The sequence below is a fragment of the Oratosquilla oratoria genome, chromosome 7, assembly GCF_046742065.1.
Source record: "Oratosquilla oratoria isolate Oo_2021 chromosome 7, ASM4674206v1, whole genome shotgun sequence".
Taxonomy (NCBI): Eukaryota; Metazoa; Arthropoda; class Malacostraca; order Stomatopoda; family Squillidae; genus Oratosquilla; species Oratosquilla oratoria.
In genome coordinates this window covers 41,872,350-41,895,020 of record NC_134783.1, presented here as the reverse complement: position 1 = coordinate 41,895,020, position 22,671 = coordinate 41,872,350, and the positions used below count along the sequence as shown (strand labels likewise).

General features: G+C 38.5%; 1 protein-coding gene across 26 annotated transcripts in view; it reads right to left on the bottom strand.

Moving 5' to 3' along the window:
• Positions 1 to 22,671, bottom strand: part of Ndae1 (Na[+]-driven anion exchanger 1) — a 557,753-nt gene that overhangs the window by 22,445 nt on the left and 512,637 nt on the right. For 17 of the 26 annotated variants that reach the window (XR_012966564.1, XR_012966565.1, XR_012966566.1 and 14 more), the window contains 14 exons: positions 20,937 to 21,081; positions 20,508 to 20,727; positions 20,195 to 20,330; positions 12,081 to 12,194; positions 10,927 to 11,051; positions 10,598 to 10,783; positions 7,540 to 7,715; positions 3,335 to 3,772; positions 3,038 to 3,203; positions 2,599 to 2,775; positions 2,259 to 2,402; positions 1,985 to 2,141; positions 876 to 994; positions 568 to 746 (listed from right to left, as the gene is read on the bottom strand). Coding sequence is in view for 21 of the 26 variants with exons in the window: in XM_076188096.1 (XP_076044211.1) it covers positions 568 to 746; positions 876 to 994; positions 1,985 to 2,141; positions 2,259 to 2,402; positions 2,599 to 2,775; positions 3,038 to 3,203; positions 3,335 to 3,772; positions 7,540 to 7,715; positions 10,598 to 10,783; positions 10,927 to 11,051; positions 12,081 to 12,194; positions 20,195 to 20,330; positions 20,508 to 20,727; positions 20,937 to 21,081 (2,482 nt within the window). In the remaining 5 variants the exon portion in view is untranslated. Of the gene's footprint in view, positions 1 to 567; positions 747 to 875; positions 995 to 1,984; positions 2,142 to 2,258; positions 2,403 to 2,598; positions 2,776 to 3,037; positions 3,204 to 3,334; positions 3,773 to 7,539; positions 7,716 to 10,597; positions 10,784 to 10,926; positions 11,091 to 12,080; positions 12,195 to 14,811; positions 15,123 to 20,194; positions 20,331 to 20,507; positions 20,728 to 20,936; positions 21,082 to 22,671 lie in introns of those variants that run through there. The other 9 variants (XR_012966567.1, XM_076188107.1, XM_076188111.1 and 6 more) reach the window with 4 other exon arrangements.

Sequence of the window (22,671 nt, the reverse complement as noted above, 5' to 3'; positions counted from 1 at the left end):
CCACTCACAATGTTGTATGTAGTTCAATAAAAAGAATAAAAACACTTCCTACAGGTGCAAGACAGACAAACAGTTTGGCAATTGTTGTAACTTGCTCCAAAGTATGCTACTCCACCATCCCAAACTTATGCGGATGTTTTTTTGGGGGGGCTTTTATGGACTTTGACATAGCATATGAGAGTTGATGGAAAAGAATTGTGGAGCATGTTAAAAATACAAAGAATAAGAGGGGAGGAGTCTGTACAAGATTTGGAATAGTCTTTTGACAAGGTATCACACAAAAGATCATTATGGATTTGTTTCAATGTGTTGCTTGTAACCTAAGTAATGTCGGGGGACTGGAATGATCCTTCATCTATGAAATACTATGACAGGAAGGGCAATGAATTAATTTTTGGATGGGTGTGCAAATTGGGTATAGGCCTTGATTCTACATACATACATACATATACCAAGGCTTTTTCCCCCTTCCAAGGGAGGTAGCCTGATTCTACCACCCCTTTTAGTATATATGTATGTACAGAAAAAAGATATACATTATTCATAGAGACAAATTGTACATCATACCTGACACCAAGGAACTTTGGTTTTTCACCAGGAGCAGCTGATTCACTCTCTACCTTCAGTGAATTAACATGGTTGATTGAGAGCACTGTAGCAGCTACAAACCATGGCAGACCCATAACTGAATTAATGATAATAAGAATTGCCAACACGAACAGGTCCAAGTGGTAACCACCTCCTTTCTGTGGAAATCAACAAAAACGGAATATGAAATTACAATGGCAACACTAGGGCAACCAAAAGAATGAAGAAAGTAAAACATTATAGTTTAATAACAATATCAAAATATTAAAAATTATTTGGCAGATTACCTTCAATTTGTGTTCCTTTCTGTTTACGATAACAGAAGTGATCTGCTGGTCCATGAAGAGAAGGATGCAAGCCAAGAGTGCAGGTATAACAGCAATAGGAGCAGACCACCATGGGTTTCCTATAATATCAAGACAACTTCTTAGTAATATTAACGTAAAAAAAGAAGAAATAAAGTGGGGTGGGGTGGGGTAGGGGCAACTTGGGGCCAATTTAAACATCTATCTATATATCTATATACATCCATGCCTCTCTGGCTCAAAGCCCCTTTTATCTCATAATCTGCTGCCCTCTCAAGTTCAATCCATTCATCTCTACCTTATTATTATATTTCATGAGTAGAACAACCCTTGACTTTTGACCAAAATATTACTTATTTTTTTCAAGTTTCAAGTACAAGGGATGTAGCCAAAGTCAAAAGGCATAATTCCACTCCCACCCATTTCATCCCTACTCATTCCACCCCCATTCATCACCCCTACCTTCCTCCCTCTTATTTTGGCTCCTCCTGGATGATGGGTCATCCCTGCATCTCACCCATTGCCCTGGGTTAGAAGCAAAGCAGCAATGCACAGCATATCCACAGCAAGGCCACTTCACTTAATTGGAGACCTCCCCTTATCCGTCCCCTCATGCAGAAAAAGAGAAGATGGGGAGAAATCCCTTAGGGCCGTGTCAAAATATCATTCACACATAACCACTCCCTAACCCCCTTATCCCTCACTCACTCCTTTCCATGAATCAAAATACCATCCATACACAGCCATCATCCACCCCTTTCTTCTACCTTCTCCCATCTGCCCCCTACCAAGGGTTTTTCCCCTTACAAAGGAGGTAGCTAAGTCCTTCCTCTCATCTGAGTGGGGGGAGGGAAAAGGAAAGAAGAGGAGAGGGAAAAGGGGAAAAGAGTAGGGGGGAATGAGAAAGAGGACTGGGAAAGGGGAAAGAATGAGGAAGAGGAGGAAGAAGAGAGGAGTGGGGAAAGACAAGCAGAAGGAAAAGGAGAGGAGGGAGAGATTCCATATTATAAAATGACAATTTTAACATTTATTTCCACATAGCAGCAGCAGCAGTAGTACTTAGTACTAGTATTAGAAAAGTAGAATCTTACCATTGAAAGGTGGAATGTACCAAGTGCGTCCCTTCCATGTAGGTTTGAATTCGCCGGGTACTTCAAGTTTTGGTGTCTTGATGCCAATCAACATGTCGGTACCAGTCATTGAAAGAATGGCAATGATGACAGCAAAGTCACTGATGAATTGACGTACCTTAACAAAAATACATGAATATGAATAACAAATTCATGTAGTTAACTTTTTTCTTCATTATCTATGACCAAACCCAAAGTTTACTGCAATGAATTACTATATATTTCCTAGACATACTTTTGTGGGGAAGAAAGGAGCAGTCTTGAAGTCCTTGAGCACTGTGGAGATGATAAATGTACCGACAAACAGGATCAATGAAAGAAGGAATACATCTGGCTTGTAGTGAATGCAATCATCTCCAATCATTGTCCCATTATAGTACTGAAAAATATAAAATAATCATTATTATCTACAGCATATAATGTATCAATATGAATACAACAAAGAAGAATATAGAGTAATCAACACCTGAAATCTTAAGAATATATATACACTAGCATGAAAATTTATTAATGTCCTTTAAGTTTCCATGAAATATCTCATTTCATAACAACAAAGAAGTTCCATTCAATATTACCTTTTCACAATCACTTTCAGGGACATCACTCCAGTTAACAATACTGACAGTGCCTTCATCAGTGTAATTGGTAGGGGTACACGTGCAATTTAATATCATATCATCATGGTGGCCTTTATGTTCTGTACGTATCTCCATTGGATATTTTGACCCAATCTTCAATACTTTTTCAACAGCCTGTATGATAAATATTAAATGGTTTTTCATACTATTTTTTTTTTCAAATACATTACATAATCAGAAATAAAAATCAACAGGGATGAACCACCCTTTCTATCACAAAGGGATGACAGGAATGATCATATATCAAAGGCCCTTTCTTCTTATAAAGGGGGTGGCTGAGTCAAAGTGGGAATCCATGTCATAAACAAATAAAATGTATTCAATCACCCTTCACACTGAGTTCTATTTGTTTTGGAATAATCACTTAAAGAATTACCTTGACAATGAAGATAAATGCAATAAGTGTAGCAAAGTTCTCTTCTGTGAATCGAGTGATGAAGCACACAAAGGCCGAGGCATCAATAGCAACAAGAATGATAAGAATCAAGCCAGACCATAATCCAATCCAGAGTCGGAATGACAAGTAGTCCCACTCATAGTTTCTGTGTGAAAATAAAATTCAGTCTAATTTCTCTTGAATAGAAAGAATCTCTTGACACTATATTATGTATACAATAATTGAAAAAAGTGCACCAAATCAATTTCAAAATGGTAACTTAAAAAACAAACTCACTTGCAGAATTCAAAGAGAATGGTTTCAAATACAAGTACTGGGCCTGTGGAACCAAGGATAGTGAGAGGCTGGCCAGAAAATAGACCATATGACACACCACAAATGAGACCAGCAACTAAAGATTCCATAGCAGCAATGCGTTTTTCTGTAGCATCCCCAAGAAGGCCTCCAAATGTGATGATTGGGGTTAAGCACGCAAAATAGATGAAGAAGAATGTAGCAATGGACTGCATGGATATTCCATCCTTGTAATCACTAATGTACCAGGGTGCTTTCCTTTTGAGATCATTTATCAGACCACCAAAGAGACGGCCAGTTCTTGTGAGACCAGCTTCCTCCCGCTGTCTCGATTCCTCCTCCTCTTCATCAACTTCCTCTACTTTCTTTATAGGATTCTTTCGAGAATCTTGAGATGGGATTGCAGCTGGAGGTTCAATCCTGGATAAGAAAGAAAATGTGAATAAATATTTAGATTAGCAACAATACATATACAACAATTCCTTGGTATTCGTAAGGGTTAGGTTCCAAGAGCTGCAAATAGCAACAAATCACAGTGAACACATCCCTCAAAAATTCCTTAGAATACCCTTTTCAATGGCACAAACATTGTTTAAATGCTTTCATATTGTTTTATGATGTAGTTACTCCATTTTTAAACAGTGATTTTGTAAATATGATAATAAATTTTAATTGAATTACAATAAAATAAACTTGCACTCACCAATAATGAGATTGTTTATTTCTTAATCTAATATTAATTTGAATACTGTATATTGCCATTTTCTTATTTCCAATTAACAGATGTATTCACTAATTAAATAATAATTTTTATGTTTTGAATTTGGAAAAAAAAAAAAATTAAGTACTAGCACAGAGATGCATAGGTTTCATGATTAGCTGAGAGAATCACAAGAATACATTAGTTTCATAGGACAAGTCGCGGATATGGAGGGTCACAAATAGAGACTCACAGACAGGTGGGGGTTCACTGTATAGGGAAGGGAGAGGGGAATACATGTGAATGGAGAGTGGTTGTGAACAGGGAAGAAGAAGAAGAAGAAGAAGAAGAAGAAGAAGAAGAAGAAGAAGAAGAGAGAAGAAGAAGAAGAAGAAGAATTAGAGGGAGAAGAAAAAGAAGAAGAAGAAAAAAAAAGAAGAAGAGAAGAAGAAGAAGAAGAAGAAGAAGAAGAAGAAGAAGAAGAAGAAGAAGAAGAAGAAGAAGGAAGAAGAAGAAGAAGAAGAAGAAGAAGAAGAAGAAGAAGAAGAAGAAGAAGAAGAAGAAGAAGAAGAAGAAGAAGAAGAAGAAGAAGAAGAAGAAGAAGAAGAAGAAGAAGAAGAAGAAGAAGAAGAAGAAGAAGAAGAAGAAGAAGAAGAAGAAGAAGAAGAAGAAGAAGAAGAAGAAGAAGAAGAAGAAGAAGAAGAAGAAGAAGAAGAAGAAGAAGAAGAAATATATATATATATATATATATTATGTGGCCCGAAAGGGTTTTCTTCTTGTCTGCTCAGTAAACTCCTGCAAGTATGTGGAGGGAGGGTAGTCATGCAATGAAGCAGTGGGGGCACATCAGATTCAACTGTAGAGCTCTGCTACAGAGATGCTGTGACTTGCTGCATTGCTTCTGAACTAATCAGAGAGCAGAGAACAGAGATGACCCTTCATTTAAAGGAGCTATGATAGCAACAAGGTCAACAAATGAGTGTTTGATGGCTACAGGATGAGTGAAACTGGGTGTATACCCTGAATGGCCACTGTACTAGGGGATATATATATATATATATATATATATATATATATATTATATATATATATATATATATATATATATATATATATATATATATATATGTATGTATGTATACAGTAAACACTGGGAGAGGTAACACAGGGTCAACACAGTGAATGACACTTCAAATTTAGAAATTTTAAATGCCTTTGAGGGAAAATATGTAGGGGAGGGAGGACCAATTGGTAGGGTCATTATTATAGCATAGAGAGAGAGAGAGATAGAGAGAGAGATAGAGAGAGAGAGAGAGAGAGAGAGAGAGAGAGAGAGAGAGAGAGAGAGAGAGAGAAAGAGAGAGAAAGAGAGAGAAAGAGAGAGAAAGAGAGAGAAAGAGAGGGGGGTTCAATTGTAGAAATATTTCACATTCATATGGCTTATCTTGAGGGTTTTCCTGTTATTACCTTCAGTAACAGAGTGAGAAATGAGGAGGTGAGAAGGAGAGCGGGAGTGGAAATGGAATGGCTGATAGAGCTGATGAAAGATTATTGGGATGATTTGGACACATGGAAAGAATGAGTGATGAAAGATTAATAAAAGAGGTGCGGAAGGCAGAGGTGGAGGGAGTGAACTTGAGAGGACAACTGAGAACGAGGTGGGTGGATGGGACAAATGGGGTGTTGAGCAAGGAAGGGAGATGGCAGGAGATAGGGATGAGTGGAGAATGACTGAGTATGGATGATAATGTTATGCGAGGAAGGGAGGGATGGAGAACACGGGGTACTTATGTGTGACTATTTCGACACAGCCCAAAAGGATTTCTCCCTGTCCTCTCTTGTTCTGCATATGGGGATGGAGAGGGGGGGTTGCTGATTAAGTGAAGCAACCTTGCCGTGGATGTACTGTGTCTTGCTGCATTGCGTTTGACCCAGGGCACTTGGTGAATGCAGGGATGACACATCATCCATGAGGAACTGAGATGGGAAGGTGGAAAGGGTAGTGGAGGGGAGTGAAATGGGTGGGAATAGGTATGTACTTAGGACTTAGCTACCCCCCTTATAAGGGGGAAAAAAGCTCTTAGTATACAGATAAATAGACCTTCAGTAACCTCAGAAACTGAACTGGATGAAACTAAGATCAAGATTCATACTAAAAGGAAGGGATGGAAGGTTGCAAGAACTTGAAGGAGGTAAGTGAATTTGCAACAGTTAAAATTGTTGAATAATTTCCTCACATCCCACGAGTCACAGTTTCATGATCTGTAATGAAAGCTTAAACTGGAAAAAGTCACAAACCTGGATCAGAAACCAAAATTGATCTACTTAAGAGGGAAAAGAAGACTTAAAAAAATAGAGAATTAATCTTCTCAATACCATCAAAAGCAAAAGAAGCTGGCTAGGATAAAATCAGGGGTGATGAATGGGGATAGAATGGGTGGGAATGGAATTATACCTTTTGACTTTGGCTACTTCCCTTGTAATGGGGAAAAAGCCCTTGGTATATGTATGTAGATGGAAAAACCAAAACCAAAGAACAAATTACAAAAATAAGTTAGATTCAATTTTGGGAAGGCAGATTCCTCAGGCTTGAAATAAGTATTTTAAAGTAGACTGGGAGAAAGTCATGAATACCATCAAAACTATGAAGAAATAAGAAATCTTTCTTTACATTTACATCATAGGAGTGAGGAAACATATATCAGAGATTAGTGGAAGGAAGAGGAAACAAAACTGGTTCAATTAATTAATTGTTGCCTCAAGTTTCATCAAGTAGAAAACCCCTAGCCCTACAGAGGCTGGCAATGATTCTTGGGTTCTCTCGCAGATCTCCCTGGGAAGAAACTTTTGACTATTGTCTGTGTTGTATTAACCCCTTCCATACGGTGACACCTACATAGGCGTCATGAGGAGCAAGTGGGTACGTGAGGATGCCGACGTCGGCGTCTTGATTATATTTATTGTAGTCGTACCTGTGTGACCCCCATACTCTGTAAACTGGCTTCATCATATTTTCTATGGTTATCAAAATTCACGGGTGAAAGAGAATGAGCGATAGATCAGTGACTTTATTTTTCATAATGCGAGTATTATGACGCAACATCACACGTCTGGCAGCTAATGCTGCCAGATGTGTGATGTGGCCCGTATTGAAGGGGTTAATGTGGGACTTTCTATGCAACTAGCTGAAAGAGGAAGGAGAAGGAACCAGTCCCTGGTGGTCACCTCTCCATGTGTGAAAAGTGTAAGAAATACAGTTGAAGCTAATGAGAAATCTTAGGCCCAGTCCAGAGACAGGGTGTCTACCCCTTTGGGTTGCACATCCTGATTAAAGTGAGGAGGTTGACAGCTTTTGTAAATGGGCAGATTTGCTGTCCATCTTGCAGGACCACCATATGTAGGTACCCATCACTGGTGTCATTGGTACAATATATAGTTCAAAATATCCTCAGAAACTTATCTCTTAACAAAAACATGCTGTAATCACCTGATGGCTGGATCCCACTCTCCAGGGGGCAACACAGTAACTGCATCCAGGAATTCATCCACACCGGCAAGTAAATGGCTTCGGTTCTTCGCTTTGTATGCAACATCATGGAACACTTCATCACTAAGTAGAGTTGCCATTGCACGACCAGTTTCATGATATCGTGGCAGCCCACCCTAAGGTGATACACACAATTGATAAAATTGTATCTTTGTAAAATGAATATAATTTCATCACTTTCTATTCATTTATATTAATTACCTTTCACTTATACAATGTGTAAGTGCATGCATGTATGTGTGTGTATGTGAATGTGTGTGTGTGTGCGTGCTGTCCTAGGTCTCTCTTTTAAGAGACCCAGAGCTCCAAAGCAACTGGAAACAGCCACTTGAGAGACCCATAAGTCACTCAAAGAAGAAATATTGTCTTGTTCTCTGGGTATGGCTAGGTTGGGGCAGTGTAAGATGAGATATTTGGTGTCTCCTTTGTGACGGTTGCATCTGGGGCAATCTTATTTCTGTGGCCAGGTGTATTCTGTGTTGATATTATATTACTACTGGATGGTGACCTGAACACAGACAGGATAGTGTGGTTCCTGCTTCTCTTGGAAGGGATTTTTCTGTGGCGGGAAAGGGTGGAGTGAAGGTGGAGGTAGAATGTAGATTGAGAGAAGCGAGTAAATGCTTTGGTGGTTTAAAAAGTGTAATGAGGAATAGGAATCTGGGAATGGATGCTAAGAGGAGACTGTATGAAGGAGTGATTGTGCCAACAGCACTGTATGGAGCAGAAACATGGAACATGAGAGAGGAAGAGAGAAGGAACTTGAATGTGTTTGAGATGAAGTGTCTGAGAAGTATGATGGGGGTTACTAGGCTGGATAGAGTGAGAAATGAGGAAGTGAGGAGGAGAACAGGGGTGGAAAGGGAGCTGGGAGATAGGGTGGATGAAAGAGTATTAGGATGGTTTGGACACATGGAAAGAATGAGTGAAGAAAGACTAGTAAAGGAGGTATGGAAGGCAGATGTGGAGGGAGTGAACATGAGGGGACGTCCTAGGATGAGATGGATGGATGGGGTGAAGGGGGCTTTGGGGAAGAGGGGAATGTCGGTTGAGGAAGGACGGGAGAGGACAGAAGACAGGGGTGAATGGAGAATGGTTGTATATGGAAAATGTTGTGATGCATGAGGTGGATTGGACGGGGGAATGGGGGTGAGGTAGTGTGTGTGAGCAAAAATTTTTGACGCAGCCTGAAGGGATTTCTCCCCGTCCTCTCCTTTATATGGGGGGACGGAGAGGGGGGGGTCGCCGATTTAATGAAGCGGCCTTGCTGTGGATGTGCTGTGTCCTGCGACACTGCTTCTGACCCAGGGCAGTGGGCAGGGTGCAGGGATGACCCGTCATCTAGGAGGTGCTAAGATGGGAGGGAGGGTGGAGGGGTGTGGAGTGTTTTCGGGGATGAAATGGGTGGGAATGTTTTTGTGCCTTGTCCTTTTTGGCTACCCCCCTGGTAAGGGGGAAAAAGCCTTGGTGTATGTATGTATGTATGTATGCTAATGTCTGGAAAGGTTTGATGGGTGGTCAGTCTTGGAGTGCTTATTTTGATATCTGAGTGCAAATGTATTTTTGTAGGGATAGCTTATGTGGTTCAGCCAGAACATTGTTGTAGATGTTTGAACAGTATGCTGTTAGTGTAGTTTTTGTTGCATTCATTTGGTTGTGCTCGTGTGATGTAATGTGATGTGGGAATAGGGTTAAGAATTCTTGCAGAGATCTGTGTAATATCATTTTCATGTGATGTTCTTTTAGGAAGGACTTTCGTTTTTTGTGCAGGTGGTTTTGCTGTATCTTATAATCATTACAAAATTTCATTTTGTATATTTTGAAAGGTGTCTATGTTTGTTTTCCTGATTGTTGAAAAAAAGAGGTACGTTTTCACTCTACATTCGAAAATGTAATTGAATGGAAGACATCTTACCAGCACTTGCTCTTCAGCTACTGGTTCTGCTTATACTGGCTAAATAGTCTCACTGCAATTCAGTTACTTAAAAATATGAGGAGAGAGCCCTTTTTTCAACCGAGCTCTTTCCTTTCTGCAAGTCAGCATTGCACTGAATGTCAAGACCAGTGGCCTTCCAACAGTGCAACCCTAGGACCATTCTTTCTTAACTTCGGGATATGGAAACTCTTAGTAGAGCTTGACCCCAACTTAGCAATCTTGGCTAGTACTTTATCCTAATGCATAGTGGTCTGGGTTGACTCCCAAGGAGCCATTTAATCAAATAATGAAGTATAAAACACATACTTGGAATTTAAGGGGAACAAAATGGAAGCATTTGAATGTGTTCGAGAAGTATGGTAAGTGTTACAAGAAGGGAGAATGAGACAGATGAAAGCAAGGCAGAGAATGAGGGTGGAAAGAGTTGTCAGATCAGGTAGATTAAAGAGTGCTGGAGTGGTGTGGGTACATGGAAAGAAAGAGGGGCGACAAATAATAAAAGTGTGGAAAACCTTAGCACACTGAGTAATTTGAGAGGAGAAAAAAGAAGGAAGTAGATGGATTGGGTAAAATGGGCTTTGGAAGCCTTTTGGTATAAAGATTCTATCTATATACCACAAGCTTCTTCCCCCTTATAAAGGAGGTATATGTATAGATAGGATAAATAATTTTGAATGAATAAGGAGTGGCAGTGTCACATAATGAAGCAGTTGGGGTAAATCAGCTTGTTGGGCTCTGCTGTGAAAGTGGTCTCACTGCAGGACCTTCGACCTGGGTGATGTAGTGGGGGATGGATTGGAGATCGATTGGGGTGTGTGAAAATTATTTATTTTTCACTTGATAAAATACTCAATAAACCCATGCCCATATTCACAAGTGACACTAGAGGTTGCACTATTACTTTTCCTTCCATCCCGCATGTACAATTTCTCAGTGACCAATTATTCTCCCCTTTTCTTGGCACCTTCTCCATTACTGTACCCACTTTTCTTGGCTTCCTATATTCAAAGACTAAAAGTTCTTCATATGGAATATTCTTCAACTGTATTCCAATATATTTACCATTGGTCCAAGGATGATGAAGAGGAAACGAGTTGGCACCGGAACTTCTGTCAAATCTCCCAAACTGGCAGCCTGAGAAAGCCTCACAAAGGCTGTGGCAGGTTTCTCCAAGAAAGGAACTTCACCCACCAAGATGTTTGAAGCTTCAGCACCAGGTGGGATTTTCCTCATGAATTGAGTATTACCCTTTAAAAATACAATGATTACTGACAGTATTACCAAAATTTATTAACCCTTTTTTGAAGAATTTAATACCAATTACCAACTCAGCCAAGAAATGACTCAAAGATATGCAAACATGTTTGAAATGAAAACAACAAAGTGCTTACTTTGTGGTCATGGCAAGTATGGGAATCCAGATTACTTCCACTCTGATTTCGTGTAATAGATCCCGATGAAGGAGACTGCTCCATCTGGATATCAGGATTGGTGGATACACCACTACCAATACCACCTGAAAAAGATAAGGCTCTGAAGAAGCCTGATCCCCCACCTGCACATAGCAGAAAGGGGGACAAGAAGAAAGAAAGGAACAATTAGCTAATCAACCAAGACACACGCAAAGCAGAAACTGGTTCCAACAGAAGGGAACATTCCCCCTGGGTGAGGTTAAGGGTAAAGGGATTATATGAATGCAAACTTGCATCTACAAGCAAACACATAACAAAAAATAAGAATAAAAAATGAAAATAAAAACATTTAGCATTATTCCAACAGCATGTGAACAAAAACAATGCGAGGATGTGCTTTAAGTACTGTCACAACAATTATTTCAGTGAAACAATACACCATGCCATGTATTCCAATATCTCTTGATATAGATATCCATTTGATGACACTAAAAGCTACTGCAATGTATTTATTCATCATTGTAAGTTGTCATTTCATTTACTATATACATAGTATAACTAATTTCCACATAACACATTGAAAGATTTAAGAAGAAACCCATCATAAGCAAACATAAGAAAACTCAACTATGCAAAATAAACAAACATGCACAACCAAAAACTAAAAAATAAAGAGCATACAAGCCAACAAAAGCAACAAGAATGGCATGCTAAGTCTTCCAAATTTCTGATACAGAAATAGGAAGTTGGTAAGAGTCTGCCATAAACAAAGTCAAAAGCACATCAGTGAAATGCAATTTTCACAAAATTATTGGGAGATATGTTGACACTATAATATTCCTTGACCTAGACATTAAAGCAAATGAAGTATAAAATAAGCAAAAAAAATAAACAAATAAATAAATCAATCAAATCAATACTTCCATGCACAAGTAATAGAAAAGCATCTACAAGAATTTTGAAGAAAGAGGATGACTGTGGAAAAATTTTCAAATAGATATGGCTATCATTTGTGTTCTTGAGTCAAAGCCAATTGTGTCATCCTTGAATTTAAGTTGAACCAATGTTAATGTAGGCCAAGAAATGTATGTTTAGTCTCCCGGATAATTTGTTGAAAAGTTGCGGGTGGTTACCCTCCACCTGCCCGCCACCGGGCAATGTCAAGAAGCGGCCAAATTTAGGCAGCTCGCCCAAAGATGTGGGTGTGGGCGCGGTCGTGCTGGGAGACGAAACTCCTCCTTCATCAACTGTCAGGGGAAATCTAAAGTAAGAAACAAAAGAAGTGGGTGCTTGGACAAGTTGTGATGCAAGATATGCAGAAAGGCAGAGGGACAGAAAAAGAGAGAAGGCTAGATACTGGGAGGCTTTTCCTGCCCTTGCCTATCAATCAAAGCTGGAGACAGACTGTGTATTAAAGACTTGTCTTTATTTTTTCCACAAAAGCATTTAACACCAATTAAGCAGTTTGGTTATGCCAAGTGTCTCCAGCAATGCAGATCTGTCTGTACAGATAAGTAAAATGTTTCTTTATGCATACAACAAAACTGTAGGTATTACAGAGCTAACTCATTCAGATGACCAATACACCCAAAAATTATCTTTACACTATTCAATGGTACTAGTCAGCATATGTCCAACATTTTCACTTTTTAAGCAAAAGGGAAGCCTAAGACAACCAGCTGGAGAAAAAAACACCTACATCCACGTATTTACAAACACAATCAGCTGAAGCAGGAAAATACATTCGTAACAATCCAGAAAAAACATCACTGTAATTAATGTATGTGGACAGGATGTTCTAATGGTGCAGTATTAACAGTTATGACAGGAGAGTGTTACAGCACACTTAACATCAAGAGGAAAATAATTACAATATTTTGCTTCTAAATGTTGAAGCATCAACATAATATGGCAAGTTACAATCCTACAAAACTGGACGGCAAGTTTCATGAAAGCAATTCATATATATATATATATATATATATATATATATATATATATATATATATATATATATATATATATATATATATATATATATATATATATATATATATATATATATATATATATATATATATATATATATATGATAAATATTGCAACAAGTTTCACTAACTGGAAACCTACAGTGGCTGGCACTGGTCCTCAGCCCTTTACATAGATCTCTCTGGAAACAAACTCTGGATCCCTGTCTGTGTTGTATAAGTACAATATAGTTTCTAAGTCACTGCCTTATAGTAGAAGGAGGAAAGAAACAAACTGAAAGAGATTGGTAGTATAATGTTTATGGGATAAAAGATGGATGTATTAGCAGTTAGTGAAACAAAACTAAAAGTAAAGGTGGGCTGCAGTTTGGGAGTGTGGTAGGTAGCATTAGGAATGACACGAGGGTGAGGGAGGAAAGAAGTGGTGGTGTTGGCAAACAATGAGATGCATGTGCATGTGTCTGAATGGAGGGAATTGTCACTGTGGATGATTTGTGTCAAAATATTGAGAATGTGATGGGAGATGGGGTCATTTATAAGTGTATATAACCCTAGTGATGAGAAAAGTGAGGAAGGAGAAGCATTTTATAATGATTTAAATGAGTGTGTAGAAAGTTTTGGGAGGAATGTGAATGTAGTGATGGGGAATCTTAATGCTAGAGTTAGAGATAATTTAGTGGGTGGAGGAGTCAGTAGGTATGGTATGGTAAGAACATATGTGGAGAGATGTTGATATGTACTGAAAAGAAAATGAGAACACTCAAGTGTTTGAGAAGAAATATAAACATATATAGACTAGAATGGTTGGTGGGGAGGGGTAGTTGAGAGTCATAAATAGATTAAGTGGTGGTGACCAAAAGGAGGATTGGAAGAGATATGAATATGAATGTGTTTAGAAGAGTGGTTGAATGTCTGATCATCTGATGGGGTGGCACTCTGTCTCTGTACCAGCCCCAAAATCTTTCTCTAATAACTTTAACTCTATTTGCTCCACCTACTCAAATAAGGACAGCTGACAACCAGTGACAGCTACCTTCCTCCTATTACTTTCACTGGTGACAGAAAAACCTTCCTAAACTATCACAACACAGACAACAGTCAAAAGTTTCTTTTCAGGGAGGTCTATGAAAGGGCCCAAGGATCACTGCCAGCCACTGTGGGGCTGTGGGCTTCCAGTCAGTGAAACTTGAGGCAATGCTTATTATATATACAAGAGGATAAGAGCCTTTAGGTATATATACAATATATAACATACATCAAAGGCCCCTCCCACTTCAGTATTTCACACATACATACCATACACACATACATATACACACACATATATATATTACATATGCATGTGTTTGCACATGCATAATGTATACACACATCTATATTCATATACATACACACATATGCTTATATATCAGAAAAAAATTACATCAACAGCAGGAGCATTAACAGTGAACAAAATCTTAAATTTGAATATGTGTGACACCTTCCTTATTGCACACATACGAGGCAACAGCTGTAGCATTTTGGATGGGGTAGTCATTGACTGGATTACAGTGATGGAGCGCTTGACGTGCATATCTGCTTTATAGTACTGGACTGTACTGCCCAAAGTCGTTTTACTCAACCATAGATTTAGCAAAGACTGAGGTGGAATTTAGCTTTAAAATACAGGCAAAGGTGCCTACATAAAATTACCACCTACAGGCTGAGGTGCCTTTATAATACAGGCAGAGGTGCCTACATAAAATCACCACCTACAGGCTGAGGTCAGGTAGGTAACGACGTGCTGGAGTAGGGCTAGACAATGCTAGGCATGGATACAAGCGGCCAAAGCCACAGGGCTCCTAGCACGATACTGATTACTGACAAGTGAGGCTACCCAAACTTGTACTCCTGACGTGGCCCCGGTCATCCACAACTGGAACGGTGAGATGAGTGCCAATGTTGCTGGTGTTGCTGCCATGGAATTCTGGCACAGTGAGGGTTGTGCCATAACTTGATGAGTAGTGTAGATCATGTGGAGAGGGTGAGCTGTGTGACCTCGGCACCTCTGGGCTGGCATTTGGCGGCTCTGGACCCGAATGCGAGCGCCGTAACCCACTCGACAGGACACCCATGAAAGCTGAAGGCAGCAGAGCCAAACCTGACAACTACCAATACAACAATGGCTCTCCACAGTGTTGGTGAACCCAAAACTACAGCACCACACAATCATTAAACAAGCCCCTGAACAGATAACCTGCCCTCAATCCCTTGCACATGTCCCAATTGAAGTTAATATGGTCTTTTGTTATTAATTATTCACTTGAGTAAATATTACTTTAGCTATAGTAAGTATAAGAGGTGATAAGCTGGGAAGGAAACAATAAGTATTTATTGTCAATTAGAAAGACAGAAAAAGAGAGAAAAAAAAAAAAAAAAAATCATGCAAGTGAACACCCTTACGAGCCATGCAACATGTCACAATGTAAACAATCACTGGGAATAAAAGAGTAATTGTCTCATCTGTGGCAGTAGTGCAAGAGCAGCAGTAACGGACAACAAGCTTGGTGTCAAGTTGTGGACAATGGCTGTTTCTAAGCTGAAAATATGATGTAACATTTACAAGTGTATAGAGAGTAAAAACAGAAGAAAAAACAAGGTCACAATAACATTAACAGACAAAGACAAACACAAAATGTATCTATACACTATTACAAAAACATATATATATACACAACACAAAATCATGCATTCTTAAACAGAAAATTAGATGGGAAATATTGTAATAAATTTGATAGATTTGGAGAAAAGCATGTACATTGATGACTATGCTAAGAAGGAAGAAAGCACAAGTCTACTATTTGAGTATTTGGGCATTTACCCAGTTGTATCTTACTGGAAGGGGAGCTATGTATGTGTCTGTGTATATGTATTTACCTAGTTGTATCTTACTGGAAGGGGAGCTATGTATGTGTCTGTGTATATGTATTTACCTAGTTGTATTATACGGGAAGGGGAGCTATGCTTGTAGTGACCTGTCTTTGTATCTCTCAGCATCTAGTTTCTTAAATTCTTGTATGGTTTTTGCACACACACACCTGTTTCATCCAATTTGTTCCAGACATCCACCACTGTGTGGAAAACTTTTTTTTTTTTTCAGATCTCTTCTATAACTATCCTTTTTGAGTTTCTTTTCATGTCCTCTTGTTTATTCCAGGGTTGGTAGTTTGAATTTGTCCAATCTTTGTTCATATGTTAATTTGGAGACCATTGGTGCCATCTTTGTCGTTACTCTTGAATTCTTTCTAATTTCTTTATGTTCCTTTCAGTACTGAGTGACCAGAGTATTGCAGTGTACTCCAATCTTGGTCTTATCAATGTAACTAATATTTTCTTTACCATTTCTTCATCCAGGTAGTCAAAGGCCGCTTTCATTAATCTTAGTGAACTGAAAGTTTCTCTGACTATTTTGTTGATATGTTTGTCTGGTACCATGTCATTGCTGATAGTTACTCCTAGGTCCTTTTCCGAGTTGACTTTTTTACTTCCTTTGTAACAATTTTATATTGCCCCAATATTCTATTTTTATTTTTTCCAAATTCCATTATATTACACGTCTTGATGTTGAAATTCACTTCATACTTCAGACTCCATGCTCAGACTTTGTCCAAGTCTTTTTGTAGCAATTTTCAATCTTTTTCTGTACTTACTCTCTTTAGTAGTTTCGCATCATCTGCAAAGAAGTTCATATAACATTCCACACCTTCATCCATGTCATTTATATATATGGCAAACATTATCAGAGCCAATACAGAACCATGTGGGACTCTACTTATCATTTCTTCCCAGTTTGAGTTCTTGTCTCCAAGTACCACCCTCATTTTTCTCCCATTCATGAAATCTTTCATCCATTCCAATAACTTTCCTTGTACTCCACCTATTGTTTAAATTTTTCTTAGTAACTTTTTGTGTGGTACTTTGTCAAATGCTTTTTGTATATCTAAGAAGGCACAATCCATGAGTGTGTGTGAATCACCATGATCTTGAATCATGTGCTGGACAACAGTTATTACTCTCCCAGATGAGAGCTCTATAGCTCATAAGGCTTGATCTATGGATAATGTGCACACATATCCCAACTCCTCACACAAGGGAGCAGGTGCCAAACTTAAGGCCATACTGAGGTAGTAGACACAAGTTGGTGTGTGTATGTGTGTGTGCTTTACAAGAATGAATTCAAGTTTCTAAGAAAAGGATCATAGGTGATGGAATGACAGTCTTTAGTGTGATATGAGAAAAACTAGGAGATAATAAAGATAATGATTTTAATTTTTTCATTACAAAAATTTAAACACTCTTTGGTTTTTCCTAAGCAAATTCAAGGGACTTGGCACTTTAGGTGTTCTGGGATATATATCTGAGTTGTAGATACATATACCAAGGGTTTTTTCCCCCCCTTACAAGGGAGGTAGCCAAAGTTAAAAGGCATAATTCCACCCCCATTCATCACTCCTCCCTCCTTCCCTCTCATCTTGGCTCCTCTTGGATGACAGGTCCCTGCATCTCGCCCACTGCTCTGGGTCAGAGGCAATGCAGCAAAACACAGCACATCCACAGCAAGGCCACTTCATTTAATTGATGACCCCCACTCTCCATCCCCTCATGCAGTAATACTGAAGATGAGGATAAATCCCTTTGGGCTGCATCAAAATATCATTCACACATTACCATTCCTTAACCCCCTTCTATCCCCCACCCACTCCCCCTCATGCATCAAGGCATCATCCATACATAGCCATTCTCCACTCACCCCTATCTTCAGCCTTCTCCCTTCTTTACTCAACAGACATCCCCCTCTTGCTAAATGCCCCTTTTACCCCATCCATCCATCTCATCCTTGACTGTCCCCTCATGTTCACTCCATCCACCTCTGCCTTCCACACTTCTTTTACTAATTATTCTTCCCTCATTCTTTCATATATTCAACAGCTTTACTGAAATGTGCTCATATCCCATGCAAGCTCTAACAAATAACCAATCTATCAGGGCTCCCTATAACTACAAGTTTTCTTTATAAAGATATCAACCAATACAAATTTGTCCATAATATTCTGCAGTGCTGAGATTTTAACACCAGTAATGAGTCCTATCATTTTGAGGTTTTGGGGAAATTTGCTGATAAATCCTGACCTTGAACTTGCCTTGTGTACAAGTTTTCAATGGCACAGCATCACTAACTAGACTCCAAGGACTTCTCCGTCTTTGCATTCTATTTTCTTTCAAACAAATTACCCTTCATCTACGGGTATGCTAAGATCAGAGGCAATGAATTGATCCTGGATGGGGGTGAGATGGGTGAAGGTTGAGTGTATGCTTTGACTCAGCCACACCCTGTGATTTTTGGATTGACTGTTGCATATCATACATCATTAGGATAACTAAAACTATTTTCATCTTTCACCTACAACTTTGTGAAGAAACATAAATTTCATCAATTACATATACAGACCTAGTCATATGATATTTAGTTATGAATGGAAAGGTACTGAATGCACACTTCTATTGCTAAATATATTTAACCAAATATGTTAAAATATATTTCACGTATGGATAGTGTTCAAGTAATGGTGCATTAGGGAATATTTGATACAGGAAACCACTGAGTGTTGATAAAGATTTCTAACAAGAAAAATGCAATAAACAGATCATAAAAATGTGAAAAAACCTTCAAAATGGTGATATGATTTTCCAATTTTGTTCTGGCTACTACTGAAGCTAATGTGGCCAGGAAATTTCAATGTACACCCCACCTTCGGTCCATGCACTACCCACCAGCCAAATAGTTTTCTAACATCTAGAACAAAATCTAGTTAATATAATGCCATTTTGAAGACAGATGATCCAAATAAAGCTAATGATAACTTATGATATATAAATAGATAAAATCAAAGTGGATATGAGATACGACTAATACTGTAGTAAAGAGATTCTTCAACTCTGATAGAGGGTGAAATACATTTACCTCTACTGGTTCTCCTGAATTCAAATATACTTATGCAGTGGCTGTGGTGGATTTGGGGCAGATGGCAAAAATGATTAGGTTATGGGCAACTGTATCAAGGTAATATAGGAAAAGAGAAGAAATTGTGCAAGCTATCATTATCTACATGGCTGCTGAAGTGTGTACAGGAAAATAGGTCACTAACATTACACCTACACATCTATACAATTATGTGCAATACAATGTAATAGAACAGATCAAGAGTGTCAATAAGATACAGAAAACTAAGTAGATATAATTTCATGATATCATAATTTGAATATACTTAAAATCCTTAGAGGTGCATATAATACATACTATACACACACAAACACACATGCATGTACATATATATATATATATATATATATATATATATATATATATATATATATATATATACACACACATACATACAAATACACATATACATGTATATATATGTATATGTATACATAAGTGAGAAGCACATACCAGGAGGTGCATTGCTGTGGCAGGAACTGTCATCTTTGCCCTATGTGCTTGGACTATTAGGGCAGGTAACTCACTGCTGGGATTCAGAGAGAAGTGAGGGACTTGAACCCACAACTAGGAAGTGAGAAACCAGCACACTTCTGATTGGGCCACTAGCACACTATATGTACATATACATACACACATACATACATACACACACACACACACACACACACACATATATGTATGTATTAACAATAATTACAACAGTGATTACTATTACATCAAACTGTTACATTTAAACAAACAGCTACTACTGCGATATAAACAGATTTTGTTCTCTACAGGAGCACATCCAAGGATTTTAATAATCTGTACACATTCTACATCATGCAGGGCATAGAGGGGTCTAACACAACAATGTAACTGTGGGAAGAGGAAACCTAAAACGAGTGCAAAAGTGCATAGTCCTCCCAAGAGGCTTACCACCAGATCCTTCCGCAAAAATGAAAAAAACAAAAAAAAAATGCAACATGGGCAGATTTGTTAATTAGGTAAATCTGCACTAAGAATAAATTACAGAGCTACAGATTTATACAATGATGATCTTTGGACATAGGCAAGTGTGGAGGCAGTGCCATTAGAACGAGAAATGAATAAAACCCGTAACAACATCATGATCAACAGCAACAAGAACAAGAACAACAGTACCCAGTGCTAAACACTGTCACCCATAGGACACCCACCGGTGGCAAAGCAGCACCATAAAAGTCTGTCAACTTACTTTTTGATGAAGAGTGATTACGGCCAATTTCCGCCAAACTCCGGATTAGTGGCAGGCGTGACATGTTGCTCCCATTTTCTTTGTGCTTGGTCTTCTCATACAGATGCTTGTGTCTACGTAGCAATGCATCCCGAAACTGAAATATCAAGGAATGTCAAAAAATGGGAGATAATACTTTATGTTTATGTATGAATACAGAATGACAAATATATAACAGATATAACTATTGCTAGCACTCTACCTTACCAAGAAGCTGGTTCTGTACTCACAAGGAAAACAAACATTAATTATAAGGTCAACATGTACTTCACACCTTGTCTCTGCCTTCAAAGGGTAGCTGCCCTTGATTGATGAGATTATCCAAAACTAGATCAGAAATCTGTTCAAGGCTGGTAGCATCCATGTCTAAGATGACAGTGCCATTAAGGAGGTACGAACGCAATTCAAAGAGTGAGTGGAGAGACAGTGTGGCCACATGAGGTTTAGACCAGCGCTCACCACCTTCTTCCACATCTTCTTCAAACTTGACCCATCTGTGAACATTACAAAAGTTTTAGGTAAGAAAAGGACTTTATCTGTGACAGCATATATAGGATACAAATTATATAATAATCACAAGACACCTTTTAGAGACATTATTCTAGAGTAGAATACCAGTGCATTCATTTGCAAGAACAATTTGAAAATCACATAAAAAATGGCAAAGTAGGAACTGCTAGTTGGGTGAAAATTGGATTACTACCTGGCAGTTTCTTTCCATTCCATCTCACCACCCTCCATCTCGCACAAGGTTTCCATCTCACTAAAGAGAGGATGGGAGTCATGGGTGCCATCTGGGTCATCATCCTCACCAAGAATAAACTGTACACGTTGACTTGGAGGAGTCACTGTTCAGAATTACAATAATATGATGAGTCTAAAGTTCTCAAAGGATATCCAAACTGTAATTTACCAGACACTACTCGCACAGTTAAGTTTGTGTTATTTACAGGAAGTGATAACTGATTTAAAGTCAATGTTCTTAAAGGATGGGAGAAAAGCAGGTATCAATTAGCTAAAATTTCAATGAATGAAATCCTGCATAATAAGGTAAATGAAGTCATTCACAATAATAGGAGTTGGGGGAGGTTAGTTCTGTCTAGTGCACTGAGCAAATATGACCCTTACTCAATACTGTAAAGTGAAATTTATGACAAACTGCTAAATGAAAGATTGACAATACTACACAGTATTCTGGTCATATGTATTAAATCATTCTTATAAATATTATCTTGAGGGAAATCTCTTTGGGAAGAGGCAACAAACTTAACTGAACTGTTAATTTCACTATCCATGGCCTAAATGCCAGGTTAATTAAGCTAAAGGAAACCCCATTTCACTAGGATACCAGAAATAGGACAACACAAGATTGAGAAGCACCCTAAACTAAACATCACAATTCCTTCTATGTATACATTTACTCAATCCAGTAAATTACTAATTTATAGTCACAGCAATATTTCATTGTCTAATTTGTGAAAAACTTCATCTAATACAAACACAAATTGCTGTGCGTGTGTGTGTATGAATGTATGTGTAAAATGAGGCAGTGAAGGTAAACTAGCTATGGGTGTTGGGCCTGCTGTGGAGGTGCTATATCTTGCTGCATTGTCTCTGACCCAGCAGTAGACAGGGGACAGGGACAACCATTCATCCACAAGGAGCTCAGATAGCAGGGTCAACAAATGAGATTTGGATGGTTATGAGATGCATGAAGCAAGGGCATGTGCTCTGAATTGGCCACCTGCTGGTGTACATGTACAGTATATACAGATATATATATATATATATATATATATATATATATATATATATATATATATATATATATATATATACAGTAATCCCTCCCATATCTGAGGTAATTAGGGGCACTGGGTGTTCAGATTTTGGGAGTATTCAGATGAATGAGGTAAAAACAACCCCCATCCAAGTCTTTAATCCACACAGCATCTTGAAAGAACCACTTTTCAAGACCTTCTTCCACCCAACTAGGCCTTCAAACAATGATCTTAATGAACTGATTCAGGCAATGGCAGTTCAGATATAAGAGGGAGTAGGTGTATATATTCTTGAATGTTTCAATTCAATGTTGTAAGTTCCTCCTCTCAAAGAGGGCTAGGACAGTGTATCCTTATGGAGAACTTCTAGAAGCTGGGAATTTAATGCAGTATGCCCTTACTAAGAACTCACTTGCTCTTGAGCATGACTTGAATTGGCTCCACTCCTGACCTCCACCACATGTAGTCACACTTAAGCCCATTCAGCCAGTAATCTTCTACATACATTAATATATTACATACACACACACACTCTTTACATATACAGTTGGCATGGACTGAGTTGAGACTGTAGCCTTATGAACATGTATATCAATGCATAACTCTTGCATATTTACAATAAATTACAAAAATAGCCCAGGAGAATTCAAGTCTGGG